This window comes from Panicum virgatum, chromosome 6N, assembly GCF_016808335.1.
Source record: "Panicum virgatum strain AP13 chromosome 6N, P.virgatum_v5, whole genome shotgun sequence".
NCBI lineage: Eukaryota > Viridiplantae > Streptophyta > Magnoliopsida > Poales > Poaceae > Panicum > Panicum virgatum.
In genome coordinates this window covers 42,143,902-42,159,541 of record NC_053150.1, presented here as the reverse complement: position 1 = coordinate 42,159,541, position 15,640 = coordinate 42,143,902, and the positions used below count along the sequence as shown (strand labels likewise).

Genomic DNA, 15,640 nt, shown 5'->3' with positions numbered 1-15,640 from the left:
TTCAAATTAAAAAGTTGTCAAGTACAAAGTTTCATAACTTTTTGAGATCTACAACTTTCATTTTGGCTGTTTCACCATCCGAAGTGGTTTACAAAATTTGAATTTCATTTTGTCGTGTGCTAGATCTAGGGCACACGGCAAAGCAATAACCCGTGTGTCTTGATATGGCACGCGGTAAACACTTGCTTTTCCGAGTGCCCTGAATCTGACACACGATAAAATAAATTTCAAATGACCCATTTTTAGGTGGCGGACCATCCGCTCCCAGGACGGACCGTCCGCCGTTCAAGATGTTCGAACATCCGAATCTTCTACGGATGTTCGAACTTTTTGATCAGCAGACGGTCCGCCTATTGGGAGCATACGGTCCACCACCTGTAAAATATATTAACTAAATCATTTTCATACCGTGTTTAAGTAAATTTGTTTGAATGTACTTTAAATAACATGTCAAAAAGATTCAACAATTCATGTTTGATGAATCTACAAAAAAATCCATTGTTTCATGCAGCTCAATTTCGATGTATATCACATGATATTGTTTAATGGCTAAAAAATTTACAACTATCAAAAGGCTACGAAAAATAACCAAAATTTGGCATGAAACAGTCTAAGTTGTCTATTGCATATAGAAAATGTTTTGTACTAAAATCCTAATTCGACTGACACTTTGACTTAAAATCTAAACGACTACTTATCAATTCTATGGATCTTCACCGGAGATATTTTGATTTGCAAGGAGCTAACATCATAACTTGTGCGAAACCTTATCAGTTTTTTACCTTAGCCTCCACGTATGAAATCATGATATCATGACAAATCTTATGATTTTCAGACTTCGTTTGTTTTTTACACAATTTTAAAACGATTCGACCACACGATCATGGTCATGGTTCCTGAGAAAGATATTCATAATTTTCTTTCATTTCATGGATACGGCCTCACATTAGACTCAATAATGTTAATATCATTTTTCAATTCATTATATTCCATTATTCAAAACACTTGCAGTTCAAATTTGACCTATACCCAAGAAATCCATTTAATGAAATAAAATAGCTAAATATAACAAAAAGACCGAGAAACATACCAAAACTTAACATGCAAGGTGCATAGTAGAAAAAGTTTGGAGGGAAGAATCAATACTTTTCCAAATAAGTTGTCATGTGCCTGAAGTTAGGCAGACAACAAAGCAGAAAGCACAAGACAAACATTTTGTTTTGCCGTATGCATGTCTGGACACACAATAAATTGGCTATTTTGACTGCCAAACATGTGCCGTGTGATTTCTAGTCATACACACGGCAAATTACCTATTTTGCCGTGTGCCAGACGTGTGCCATGTGTTTTGTAGACAAGTACACGGCAAAGTATTGATGTACCACGTGTGTTGCGTTTGTTGTGTATTTTACCTGCAGCACATGGCAAATAAGTCATTTACACCGTGTGCTTGATAATTTGCACACGGCAACCGAGTGCTTATTTTCCGGTAGTGGACGGGCGACACTCGCCTGAATCCTGTAATAGCTTTGGAAGGGTCTTTAAAAAAAACATTGGAAGGATCAATCAGCAACTTAAGGGTGTGTTTAGTTCGTGAAATTTTTTGAGTTCGGTTACTGTAGCACTTTTGTTTTTATTTGATAATTAGTATCCAATCATGGACTAATTAGGTTCAAAAGATTTATCTCATCATTTACCGCTAAACTGTGCAATTGGTTATTTTTTCAAACTACATTTAATACTCCATACATGTGTCCAAAAATTTGATGTGACGGAAAATCTTGAAAATTTTTAGGAACTAAACAGGGCCTAAATTGAATGCTGAAGCTGACAGGAAATCCGGACCTTTTTCTCAACTGTCGAGGTTCCTCGTAGAGAATAAGGGAAGATGAACACCAGCTACGCGCTTTCGAGCCATTAATATTTGGGAACTAGGGAGTAGGGAGAGACACCACAGCATCCTATGCTTCTGTTCTGCAGAAGACTGAAAAGTACTTCTCAATATATCTTTTATTATGATCAGTTTAACCTTAACCCTCAACTAATTTCCAGTGAGCCTTTTGTGAAAGGGTGTACATTTGGAAATACCTGGCACTATTTCCGATAGCAATGTGCTGCTCAATGCTATAGTTGGTTCCTCTCGGTTTGCTATTTCTTACTGCACAAAAAACTGTATCTGATCAAACAGTACTGTGAACTCACATTATGAATAGGAACGGCTGACAAACATTTTAGAAAGAAAGCCATTAATATTGTTCCTGAAACAAACAATCAAAACGATTGTACACTGCACTACACCATTGTGAGTTTAAACGCCTGACTTGAGTTAGGAGAAAAAAGAATTAAGAGTATACAAGTGTATATAGGGATCGATACTCGCAAAAAAAAAAAGATTAGACGGAAAAATATTGAAACGAGCTAATAAGGTTACTGTGTGAAAAAAAAGATTGAAATAAACTAGGTTATTGTGAGGAAATATAAAATGACGAGAGGTCCCTTGCTGGTCGAAATTAACAATGGCGAAGTCAGGCGAAGACGAGCATCAACCTAGCGCACAACATCTTGAGACAAAAGTACAGGACGTTGACGCCAAACTGGAGCGCGCCGCAGGCCAGGACCTTGGTGAGCCAGACCATCCAGCGGACAGCCGGCGGCCACCGCGGCGAGCGGGCCACCGCCAGCGAGGGCGCCATGCCCACGACCAGGAGCGCCACGCCGAGCACGGTGACCACGAAGTTGGCAAGCAGGTAGTACTTCTGCTCCACGTCATCGTAGCCGTCGCCGTCGCACGGGCGGTCGCCGCAGAGGCAGCGCCGCAGGTGGGGCGGCGAGAGGAGACCGTTGGCGACGCCGATGAAGATGGCCGACCTCGCCGTGCTGCGGTCGCCGACCGGCTGCCTGCCAGGGACGCCTGGCCGGAGGAAGGCCAGCGCCATGGACCGGGTCGATCAGGGTCAGGTCGAGGCGAAAACGAGGGAGGGGAGAGGGAGACTGAAGAAGGACGATCAAGCTATTGGTCGTGGTCGTTGGTCGTGCTTGCGAAGTGACAGGGGAGGAGCCCTTTTATATACAGGCGGAGACGTTTGGCTAGTTGGTTGCAAGTCGTCGCCATCTTCGGGTCAAGCGAAGCCGAGAGCTCGCAGCGTGGAGTTCGACGGAGCTTTGCCCGCGTATCCGTGGAGTGGATGGTCCCGTACCGTACGTTACGCGGCTAGAATTTCTGCTTCTGTACTGGCATGTCTCACAGCACGTCTCACCTGATACTTTGGCTCCTCCCGAATCAAAGACGAGATTGACAGCGTACTAGCGACGTGGGGTTGTGTTACGATGTTGGAAAAAAAAGGACGAGCTTAGGAGAGGGAATGTTATTTATTTTTAATTTTTTAGAGTTGTACACCCAATGAAAAATTGTTTTTTCATTTTTTTAGAGTCGTACACCCAACGAAAATTTGATTTTTCTAGAATCGTATGTCCACTATAAGAATTCTTCTGTTATTTGCATTTTCTGGTGCTATCTCTGGAATTCCGGCTCACAATTGTTAGAAAACTAGGTATTTTCGAACACAATTTAATTTTAAAATTAAATAAATATTGAGCAATATTTTCATGACCATTGTTAGTAAAACATAGCATGTGCATGTGTTCATGTTAATCTCACTAATAAACATGAACGAAATAACAAACCAGATATGAATTAGAGTGTACCCCGACATGGGACCAGTGCCGGAGGCACCGGTTGTGTCATTCCCATGACTGGACATTGTGTCGGTCAGGGCTGTTCGATGTAGCCGATCTAAGTCATTGCAGTGCAGATGGTTGTCGGGAAGTAGTCGAGACGATCTTAATGTTCACTTGGGGAACACAGGTACAACCACAGGTATGTAGTGGACGTAGTCGTTCGGCCACCAGGAAGTAGAGGACATAGTCGTTTGAGAAGCAAGCGAGCAGTCGCGTTAAGACACTCCCCAAGAACTTGATTGCCCGTTATCCTGAGCAGGATCTTCAGCGTGAAGAAGTTTCGGAGACATGCTCTCGCCAGTACCGAGGAGCTGGTTTATATAGGTGTGGGGTGCCTCGGATTCAACGAACATGAACGCTCTAATGGGCTTTGATGAGCGTCAGTTAATGGTGCTATGAATCATAATTAATAGCCAAGGTTAATTCCCGATCATCATTCATTTATAACTGTCAATGTTTAATGTACCAGAATAATTGCATTCAACATCAAAACATTTTCTCATCTCATCTCAGCTCCGGCCGCCAGCCACACCCACGGCCTCGGCCCGGCTCGGCAAGGTGAGCGCGCGCATGCGTGTAGCTCGCAAATCTCCTCTTACAGGCTTCACAAGAAGTGTGCACAAGGTCCATCATTTAAGTCGGTTGAGATCCTCCTCAAATCCCCATACGGAATTAAGCACTTGATTCTCTAGCATTTATTAGTAGACTTTTAATTCTTTTATTGCTAATAAAATTAAATGGACCTAGCCCATAAATTCCAACAATCCCCTCCAAAAATTTCAAGCTACACAAGAAATGCTCTCATTTCCCTCATTGATATACCAATATTTGACAGAGACTGTTAAGTTGAACTTCTATCTAAAACTAAGGCTACACATTTTCACAACTGTACAATGGACTATGCCTTGAATTGCCAGTCTTGTGCAAACAAGTTTGATCAAAGCTTATAAGTCATACTCCAGGCCTTCACGAGTTTATAGATAATATCCACTTCTCATAGACTATGATCAATAATCAGACTCATAGGTGTGTTCCTTAAAGATGTTTTGTAGGACAACATCTTTGTTTCAATAAAACAACTCATTTATTTTAAAGAAATTACCTGGACACATTAAGGTATATACCAACATGTCATACAGATAAGAAGAGAAATACACCTTACACACGGAATGAGTATTTTACAAAGGTTCTCTTCTCTCAGTCAAACTTTAGTTTGTTTCACCATCCTACTTCACGGGATCTCCGATCACGCAGGACAGGTTACCACTCTAGAATGACTCATGTGGGTTTCAAGCCCAATTTCATAGACACATTGTCTATCACATTCCGTGAAAGATCCTTTGTGAATTGATCTGCAGAATTCTTAGCCGTCTGAACATAGTCCAAGGCTATAACTCTGAAGTTTCTCAATTTTCTAATAGATTTCAACCACCTTTTCACATGCCTCGATGACTTCATGTTATCCTTTGAATTGCTCACCTTGACAATCACCATTTGATTGTCACAGTTCATTAGGATTGCCAGTATCGGTTTTTCAATTTTCGGCAAGTATATAAGGAACTCATCAAGCCACTCGATCTCAACAGTGGTGGTATCTAATATTGTGAGTTCTGCTTTTATTGTTGACCTCGTTAAGATGGTCTGCTTTCAAGATTTCTAGGAAACAGCTCCACCTCCAAGTGTAAACACATATCTACTTGTGGCTTTTATCTCATCAACATCAGAAATCTAGTTTGAATCACTATACCCTTCTAGTACTCTAGGGTACCCGGTGTAATGAATTCCATAGTCCATTATGTCTTTTAGATAGCGCATTACTCTTTCAATAGCCTTCCATTGATCATCTCTTGGGTTTGAAACAAACCGGCTCAGTTTGCTCACACCAAACGAGATGTCAGGCCTGGTTGCACTAGCTAAATACATCAAGAAACAAATGATCTGAAAATATTTCAGCTGATCTCTCATTATCCTTTTGTTCTTTTTTAGAATTATACTTGCGTCATAAGGTGTAGAAACAAGTTTATAGTCACTATAACCAAAGCGACTTAAAACCTTCTCCACAAAGTGAGCTGTGGAAGAATCACCCCACCATTATACTCCTTTATCAGTTTTATGTTAAGGATAACATCAGCTTCTCCTAGATCCTTCATCTCAAAACTTTGAGACAAAATAAATCTTTGACTTCCTTAATCACATTAAGGCTCGTCCCAAAAATCACTATGTCATCCACATACAAGTATAGAATCACTCCTTTAGCCCCACTAAACCAATAGTATACATATTTGTCAGCTTCGTTCACAACAAAGCCAGCAGATGTCAAAGTTTCGTCGAACTTCTCATACCATTGCTTAGACGCTTGCTTGAGATCATATAAAGATTTCAACAACTTACGCATCATTCCTTCTTGACCCTTTGATACAAACTCATCTGGTTGATCCATATAGATCTCCTGTTCTGAAGGATAGAACAGGAGACTAGAGGGGGGGGGGGGGGTGAATGGGAGCTTTTAAAAATTCTCTAAGAGAACAAGGATTTGGCTATCCGCACTCGTCATACTCTAAATCGATCCTCTAAAAGGAATATTCTATCCTAGCCATCCATATTCTCTCCTCTATACCCAGTTTTCCCGCACTCATCCATACTCTATATCTCCCTCTATATCAACTACCATGTGTGGGATCCACGCATCAGATTATTTTTTCTTTTTTCCTCTCCTCTCACAACGCCCCCTCCCCCATCGGCCACACGCGGCATCCACACCGCTTCCGCCACATCACCGGCCATTGGCCGGTGCCCCCCTCTGCCCCACCGCCGGCGGGCGGCCGGCGCTCACCCCTCCTCCCCCACCGCGCACTCCTCCTCCCTCCCCTGCTCGATCCCCTGCACGGAGCGGCGGCGGGGCGGCGGCTTGCTCGCGGTGGCAAGGCAGGCACGACCGGCCGCGTGCCATGGCGAGGCTGACACGGCGGCGAGGCAGACGCGTCGGCTAGCGCAGGGTGGCGAATGGCTCCTCGCGGTGCCGGCACGCATCTCCCCACGCCGGCGGGGCCCTCCTCCCTCCTCTTCCACGCCGGGCAGAGGCCCTCCTCCTGGACGGCGGCCAGCGTGCAGCTCCCCATGCCAGCTCAGGCTCCCCGCTCGCCACCTCCTCCATGCCCTACTCGCGACACCGAGCTCGCCCTGGTGGCGGCCGATGGGGCATCGCGGTGCAGGGCCTCGCCTCGGGGGCCTCGCGAGATCCGACCACCGCGAGATCCGCCGCCCCCTGCACGCAAGCCTGAGTGCCTTCTCCCTCCCTCCCTCCTCCATGCTGCCGGCCCGCTCCTTCTTGAGCTCCTCCTCGACGGCATCACGGCGGAGGGCTCCGCACCGACCATCCGGATCCGCCCCTCCCCTGTGTAGATCGAGCCATCGAGCTCCGTGGCCCCAGCCACCAGTCCTCCGCCCCCTCTCCTCCCTCGCACGCGGAGAGCCCTGAGTGCCACCGGTCCTCCGCCCCCTTTCCTCCGGCGAGGCGCGGTGAGGCAGAGGTGCTTGCACGGCGCGCAGTGAGGTGGGCCGCGGCAGCGCGGTAGAACAAGCCCCCTCCTCCATCACTGGTAGCAGCGGCGGGCTGCATAGGTGACACGCGTGCGCGGCGGCGAGGCGGAAGCGTGCACGCGGCGACGAGGTGCCCCTCCCTGCTCCCGACGGCGCGCGCGGCATGACCAGCAGCGCTGCCGCGAGGGATGTGGCGGCGGAGGCTCGCGTGACCCATCCTTGTCCCCCGATCTGCCATGGACCCTCGGTCCCTCTAGTTGTGCGTGCCCAGGAAGACGAAGGCGAATCGAGGCGACGGCGAGCATCCTCAGCTCAGCGAGCTCCCATGTATCGTGGACTGCCCTCCACCCTCCGCTATCCACGCGGCTCACCCAGCGGTGGCGTGTACCTGGCTACGGCGGCGGAGCTCCTAATCTTGCGCAGGCGAGCCTTGGGGGCGCACGGCGGGGCGGAGGACGCTCAGCTCCGAGCACCTCGCCGGGCTCCCTCTTGTTATATTGTGATCCAAATTCTGTACAAGAAAAATGCCAACTTCCGACGGAGCGGAGCGGAGGCACATCACCGGGAGGCTTGGGCCGGAGCATAGCGGATATATACCCTTGATTAGGGTTTGCTCCGCAGTTCATTATTCCTCTTGTAAGCCGCTGCTAGGCGTTGTACACAAACACCCGATATAGTGAAGTTCTTGCCGGCTGGCGCCCGTAGTTTTTTACCCTACGCATTGGAGGGGTTTTCCATATTAAATCCTCGTGTCTTCTGTGGTTTGATTATCTTGTTCTTCATCATTTTCTTGCCGTCGCTTCTAACACCTCTCCGTACGGCGCCGAGGACCTGCCGGTGCAGAGGCGCGGGTCGGTTGAAGGGCGCACCAGTGCGCGGGCCCCGCACCACGTTGACGCGTAACGTAGCTCTCCATATACGCTTGATTTGGCATGTGGGGAGCCATACGCGGTGATACCGTTTCACTTACCATTCCCCGCTGCAGCCATTTTTACGGTAAAATGGCACTGCATGATGGGATAGCAGTCGGTATAAAGTATCCACTGCGGACAGCCTTATGTTCCGAATTCGACCCGATGCATCTCTCTTCTAATCGCCAAGATGACGCAAGCCAACTCCTGACGAGCTCACCCTAGGAATGGTTAGGAAAAGTTCAATGCAAAGCAGATGCAAGCAAAAAGCAATTTATTTGAGCAAGCACAACACAAAGCGGAAGCACGGAATAATCAGAGCGCCAAAAAAACTTTTCCAAATAGATTCACAAAAGAGCTTACTTCACTAGGCATGTAAAGATTCCATAAAGATTAGCAATGATCAAAATCAAGCGAAGAAAACCTTAACCAGAAGCCAATTAAGAGTCTAAAAAAATTAACTAATCACCACAAAAGAAACAAGCATGCAAAGACTAACAATTAATGCTAATTAATACAAGTCATTTAAACATGCAAAAGCTAGGCATGCAATGATTAACAGAGATTAGTGGCAATAAGTGCTAATAGACTGACTAAGCAGGTAATAAATAAGAGAGCAACTTACTTGTTCACGTGCACACACAGCTGCCGAGCTGCTCATGGCGGGCTGCATGTGGTGGCTTGCTGGGATCAGTTGACAGTCAAAATTGGCACCAACCGGTCTGACCGGTCTGACCGAGTGGTATGACCAGTCGAGGCACTGTGTTATGTCCGGCAGGGACCGATCGGTCTGACCGGTCTAAGGAGGAGTCCGAGTCAAATAAAGATTTTTGTAGATCTAGATCTGTAATAGAGATTCCTTGCGGAATAAGTCCACTCCCACCCTATAAATATAAAGGGTCACGGCCGATTAAGGATATCCAATCGATCAAAATACAAAATAATTACTATTTTTTATCCTCTTCTCAAACCCTAGCTTTTCCAACCCCATCTGTTGTTCTTCCTTCATCTCCGCAACATTTGAAGGCGTTCTAGGCGGCCTGCCGATCCTAGAACAACCCAACGTGCGCCTACCCTGACGGGGTCCCTCCCGGGTTAGCGTTCATCAGCCGTCGTCGATCCTCACCGGCGACTGGTCTGACCGGTCCTATAGACCAGTCTGACCGCTCCACGCAGGGAGAGCTGCATCGAGCTCTTTCTCGCGCCACATGATCTAGTGCGTTCGTGTGTTGACCGAGATTTGCGTCAACATACTTTTTGGCGACTCCGCTGGGGAAGAAGATCTTGGTTAGCAAAACCGATCTAATCTACCCTGAAGAAGATGGGCTCCAACGCAGAAATCGACAAGGAGAACATCATCCCTTCGACATATGAGCATCTTCCGGAGGATGTCTGTCTGCTGCTGGAGGAGCGCAAGAAGAAGCGCGATGAAGAAGATCTACTAGCGGCGCTTGCAAGCATCAAGGTCGATCGACGCGGCAAGGTTACCAAGATCAAGGAGATCGACTTCGCTTCTACCTCCACAGATGCATCTATTGAGGTAACACCTGCTGCAGCTGCTCCACATTCTGGTGTTACTATGGAACAAGTTCAGAAATTGCTAGCTGAGGGTGATGTTTATTGGGTTAATTGGCTTAGCTCTAAGGAAAGAGAATCAGCTAGTAAGAAACCAGAATCAGCCGATGAACCTCCATCTGTTTCTACTTCTGAATTTTACGTTATTCAACCATCGGCAGCATCTCCTACGAGTCAACCTCAATATGGGATTCCTGGTTCGGCCAATATTAGCCGAACAAACAAGATTGTTCAGTACAAGCCACCAGAAATCTCCAGGAACTTAGTGCCACACATCGGTCCTATCTCCGACGAGATGTTCGACCAATATGTGCAGCATTGGCAAAACCGGTAAAGACCGGTCAGACCGATATACCAGTCCGGTTAGACCGGTTCACCCCAACCGGCCGGACCGGTCGTATCGACCGGTCCGCCCGGTCAGTTTGTTTCAAACCAGCGAGAGATATCTACATCCACACAGCCAAATTCTTCGAGTAATTTTGATAAAATGCTTACTGATTATAAAAATGATTTGGCTAATCTGCTTAGAGAAAGTTTTGGAGTGGATGTTAGAAGCAAAACCCGCACATACCAAAAGCCGTATCCCACTTTGTTTGATTCGGTTGCATAACCTGCTGGTTTTGGGTTGCCTGAGTTTGTTAAATTCAGTGGGGAAGATACTAGGAGCACTTTTGAACATATTAGTCAGTATCTTGCCCAATTAGGAGAAGCTAGTTTAATAAACGAGTTGAAAATGCGTTTATTTTCTTTATCTTTAATTGGAAACACTTTCTCATGGTTTTCATCTTTGTCACCTAATTCTATTGGCTCATGGGAACAATTAGAGCAGAAGTTCCATGAGCACTTTTTCTGTGGGCATGATGAGCTTAAATTGTCTCACTTGACATCGATTAGACAATCTCGTGATGAATCTGTCAATGATTACATAAGACGATTCCGCGATACAAAAAACCGATGCTTTAGTGTGAATATTGCAGAAAAGGATTTAGCTGATTTGGCTTTTAATGGCTTGCGCTCTCATATCAAAGAAAGATTAGAGGGCTAAGATTTCTTTACTGTTACTCAGGTGCATCAACGATCTTTGGCTGTAGAAAGCCGAAGCAAAGAGTCTCAAGAATCCCATAGGCATCATCGTTCTAGTGAACATGCTTTAGAGTGCAATTCAGATTGTTTGGACAATGAGTCTAATGATATATATGCTGCTGAGTTTGTTTGGCCATCTAAAGCCAAACCGCTTACTTGTTCTGCTCTTAAGCCGATTCACAAAAATCGGCAAGACGAAAGATTTACTTTTGATGTATCTAAGTGCGAAAGAATGTTTGATGAGTTATATAGACTTGGATACATCAAGATGTCACATACTTTACCGCCGCTTGAAGAGTTGAAGCGGCAAGCATATTGCAAGCTTCATAATACTTTTTCACATGCTACTAATGATTGCAATATGTTGCGTAGACAGATTCAATCGGCCATTAATGAATGACGATTGGTTATTCCTAATATGCAGGTTGATCAGAATCCTTTTCCAGTGCATATGTTAGAATTGAATAACCCTAAAGTGCTAGTTCGGCCGAGTCAAGCCGAATCAACTAAAGGGAAAAATATAGTCATTGGTGATGAAAGACCTAAAAAGAAGCTGACATTGAAGATCCCTGAAGGCGCCAAAACACTTGGGGGGCAAGACAAGAAGAAGAAGACCGACAACAAGTCGACCAGTCTGACCGGCCACAGTGGCGGTCTGACCGGTTTGATCGGTCTGACTGGTCATGGGACTGGTCTGACCGATGCGCCAAGTAAATCTAGGAACTCCTCTAAGATCAAGACAAGGCCGAGTTTTAAGGAACTCTTGGCCAAATATGAGAAGGAAGGGAGTGCTCAGAGACAGAAGGGGCAACCAAGCAAAGTCAAGGATACGGGATCGTCATCAAGATATCAAGAGCAATCGAGTCAAGGTAACTATACTTCATCTAGTGGACCGATTGCTCCATGGTATTGCTGGTATCCTTACTTTTATACACCCATGGATTATAGTAGGATGCATATGCAGTCATATTATATTCAGTATCCTCCTATGTATCCAAATCATGCAAGAAGACCGATTGTTGCTAGCAATAATCGGGTCCAACAAGATGTTGATTGCAGCAAGGGGAACGAGAAGAGCAAGGAGCAAGACTCGGAATATTTACAGCTGAGGTGGTGTCCCTCAGATTTGTCTCATACTCAGAAGCGAAGGCTGTAACTTATGCGTAAGAAGGAGGCAATGAAGCAATAAGTGGAGGCTATGCCAAAGACATCAGCAATTATGAAGAAGGTATGGCGGCCGAAACAAGTGGCTTCAACATCGATTTGAGCAAGACATGGCCGATAATTGTTTATCGCCCTTAGCACAAAAAATGGCCGATGTAATGTTAACCATCGCCCTTAGATAATTTTGGCTCAAAAGGATATTTTTTGGCAAGCAAGCTTTATCAAAAAAATAGGGGGGTATATATTGACATCCAAAATTGGCACCAACCGGTCTGACCGAGCGGTCTGACCAGTCGAGGCACTGTGGCCTGTCCGGAAGGGACCGATCGGTCTGACCAGTAGGTCCGACCGGTCTGACCGGTCTAAGGAGGAGTCCGAGTCAAATAAGGATTTTTGTAGATCTAGATCTGTAATAGGGATTCCTTGCGGGATAAGTCCACCCCCACTCTATAAATATAAAGGGTCACGGCCGATTGAGGATATCCAATCGATCAAAATACAAAACAATTGCTACTTTTTATCCTCTTCTCAAACCCTAGCTTTTCCAACCCCATCTGTTGTTCTTCCTTCATCTCTGTGATGTTTGAAGACGTTCTAGGTGGCCTGCCGATCCTAAAACAACCCTACGTGCGCCTACTCTGACGGGGTCCCTCCCGGGTTAGCGTTCGTCGGCCGTCGCCGAACCTCACCGGCGACCGGTCTGACCGGTCCTATAGACCAGTCTGACCGCTCCACGCAGGGAGAGCTGCATCAAGCTCTTTCTCGCACCGCACGATCTAGTGCATTTATGTGTTGACGAGATTTGCGTCAACAGGATCTCGTTGTGCCCCAACCACATGGGCTGCCTCAGCCACCGTGGGAGCACTTGTGAGCTGGGCAGTGCCTGCCCCTGGTGCTAGGCCACGCGATGCCCTGCCTTGGCCTCGGGCCGACCAGTGCTTGGGCCACGTGCCTTGCAGGCCCACTCACCCCACGCACAGGTGCCACTCGCCCTCGGCTGCTGCTGGCTGCTGCTCACGCGCCGCCGCCGCCGTTGCGCGAGCGCTTGCCCAAAGCCGTGCACGCCGCCGAATTCTCTCCGCACACTTCGTCTTGTTGCTGTGCGTCACGAACGGAAGTGCTGCATGCCTGCACGCCCTCCCTCCACGCGTGCTCCCTACACACGCAGACGCAACTATTCCCTGCGCACAAGAACAGCAGCAAAAGAATGGAATAGAAAGAACACACTCGAATCTTCGAACTCAAATTACCCACTCAAATCTCCGTGAAACCACACCAAACTTAAACGTAGATGCGCAATTACGAGGTCTAACATATCCAAAAAGAATTTCTTGAAAACGTGGAGTAAAACTTGCGAAACAAAAATCACATGAAAATCCACCGAAAATTCAAAAAAAAAAACGCTCGGATACACAGATGAGACACCCGATCGAATCAAAACAAAAGCCCGGAGGACACCAGGAGGAAATGACCTCATTTCCTATGAATCCGTAGCACAAATTTCTTAAAAATCCATCTCTAATTTCTAACTTTAGGTGGAGAAAGAAAGGGGAGAAAAGAGAGGAACCGAGAGTGGAGAAGGAGGGGGCTACATGAACTGGTCGACCAAATTGGATGGCAGTCCTCTCTTTCTTCTTATCCTCCAAGGTTCCTCCAAAAAATAGAAATACCCCTATGCTATTAATTACAATACATGCCCACGTAGAGGAAAATTTGTCCATCTTGTTGGGGCAATGGACGGATATGACGCCTTCACGACTTAGTTTCACCTCGATGCAAGTTTTGTGATGGCGCCATGTGCCCTCCGTTTGGACTTTGACCGTGCCAAGCCCGCCCCCGATTTTGAGGCTCAAACCAGTCAAATCTGTCTCCCCAGTTTTGGGGACAAACTAGTCAAATTCTCTCGCACGCCGCCGCACGACATGATTGACTCCCCGGTGGGCCAAATTGGTCAAACCGCCGACATCAACGCGTGTCCGAACTCCCGCTGAACCTTGACGCATTCAAGTCATTTGCGCGCGCCCACCACATAGGCCGCCTACCTGACTCGCCATCATCCTCGCCGACTTGACCGACATCATCTTCATCACCATGTACTCTTGCTCTTCCATGCACCATATGGACCGCCCATGACTCGCATTCAACTTTCACCATCTTGGTCCCTCAACTTGAACCTTTCGCTTCACCAAGCCTACTTGCGTCCATCCTTCACCACGGTCCTTCAGCATGAATCTTTCGCCTGACCTTCACCTCTTGACATCGACCGCCATGCTGCATCCTACACCTGCACATCACAAGCCAAAAGACACATTAATCCACATGATGTTGTTAATCACTCATCATCTGTTGACGCCGTTTTTTGACATGTGTCAAGGAAGGTGATTTTTGTGAAGAGAATGTGGCTGATTTGGAAGAAACCAAAAGATGCATAGTGTTGGAATCGGCCGATGGAGTTCGTCCGATGGACCAGGGGAATGTGCCGTGAAGATGCTGATCCGCTGGCTCTGGTATCCGGCCGATTGAGAAGTTGCCAATGAAGTCAAAGGAGAAGAGGATCCGGACTCTACGAAAATCTTGATGATTCGGTTGTAATATTTTAGGTAGTTTATTTTTTAAATAGTCTTTTGTTTAGGGTCAAGTAATGTTTGTCGTAATCGGCTAGGACTTGATAACGCTATGCTATAAATATGAGTTGTAAGGGACCGGAAAAACTTGATACACATCCAATACAACAAACTTTACAATTCCTTTGCACTTTTTCGGCGACTTCGCCTTTTCTCTTCTTTCTTTGATGAGTTCTTTTAAGTTGATCAAGGACGCCTCCATTCGAGCAACTTGATTTGCTGGTGAGTTTTTGTTTTACCGAGTATATTTGAGCTTTAGCTACCGGGCGCATCGCTGTGGCTTCGTTCAAATCTATTCAAAAGTTATCGAGTTTATCTAGACTTTGACTTTCGGGCGCATCACTCTCGTCTCGTCTAGATTTATTCACCAATTATCGATATCGGCTAGATTTGTAGGTTTTCCCTATGCTTTTTGGCCATTATCACATCTAAAAACATACTACATCGGCTTTAGGTTTTGGAGTGACACTTTTGTTATCTCAAGAGCCGGTTTAGATCTGTTTTTAGCTTCGCATCATCTAAGTTACACATTCGTAGCTTAGATCTTGCCATACATACGCGATCGGCTGCCTAAAAAGCCGATACGCTCGTTCACTACGCGCTCGCATTTAATATTTTTTTGTCGTCTATTGTATCGGCAAAGCTTGCTGATGCACCCACCTGAGAGATATTCGGAATCCCAGCCAATACGCTCTCGAATTTGATTTTGTTTTCTCCCTTGTCAATTACAGGTCAAATTGACTGGCACGCTTGGTTGACTTTTTCGTGACACGGCGAACACTTGCCCTCGGATTCCTGTGTGTTGATTTTTGCGTCAACACATCTTTTGGCACGCCCGGTGGGACACGGAAGATTCAACATGGTGGAACTCACAGCTAAATCTGTAGTTAGCGAAGAAAACCATATTTCTGTTCCTGAAGACAAGCTCAAAGAAGAACAAAAGAAGGAATTTGAAGATCTGGTGGAGAAATTCAAGCGTGAATGCCTCAAGTCGTACAGCATCAA

The 15,640-nt window shown here is 46.3% G+C and overlaps 1 protein-coding gene across 1 annotated transcript; it reads right to left on the bottom strand.

Annotated features, from left to right (window-relative positions):
- Window positions 1–2,173: 2,173 nt before the first annotated feature.
- LOC120677512 lies at window positions 2,174–3,021 on the bottom strand. The gene has a single exon (XM_039958657.1). It carries the CDS (start codon window positions 2,934–2,936, stop codon window positions 2,526–2,528), a length of 411 nt encoding a protein of 136 aa, XP_039814591.1. The 5' UTR covers window positions 2,937–3,021; the 3' UTR covers window positions 2,174–2,525.
- Window positions 3,022–15,640: the final 12,619 nt, after the last annotated feature.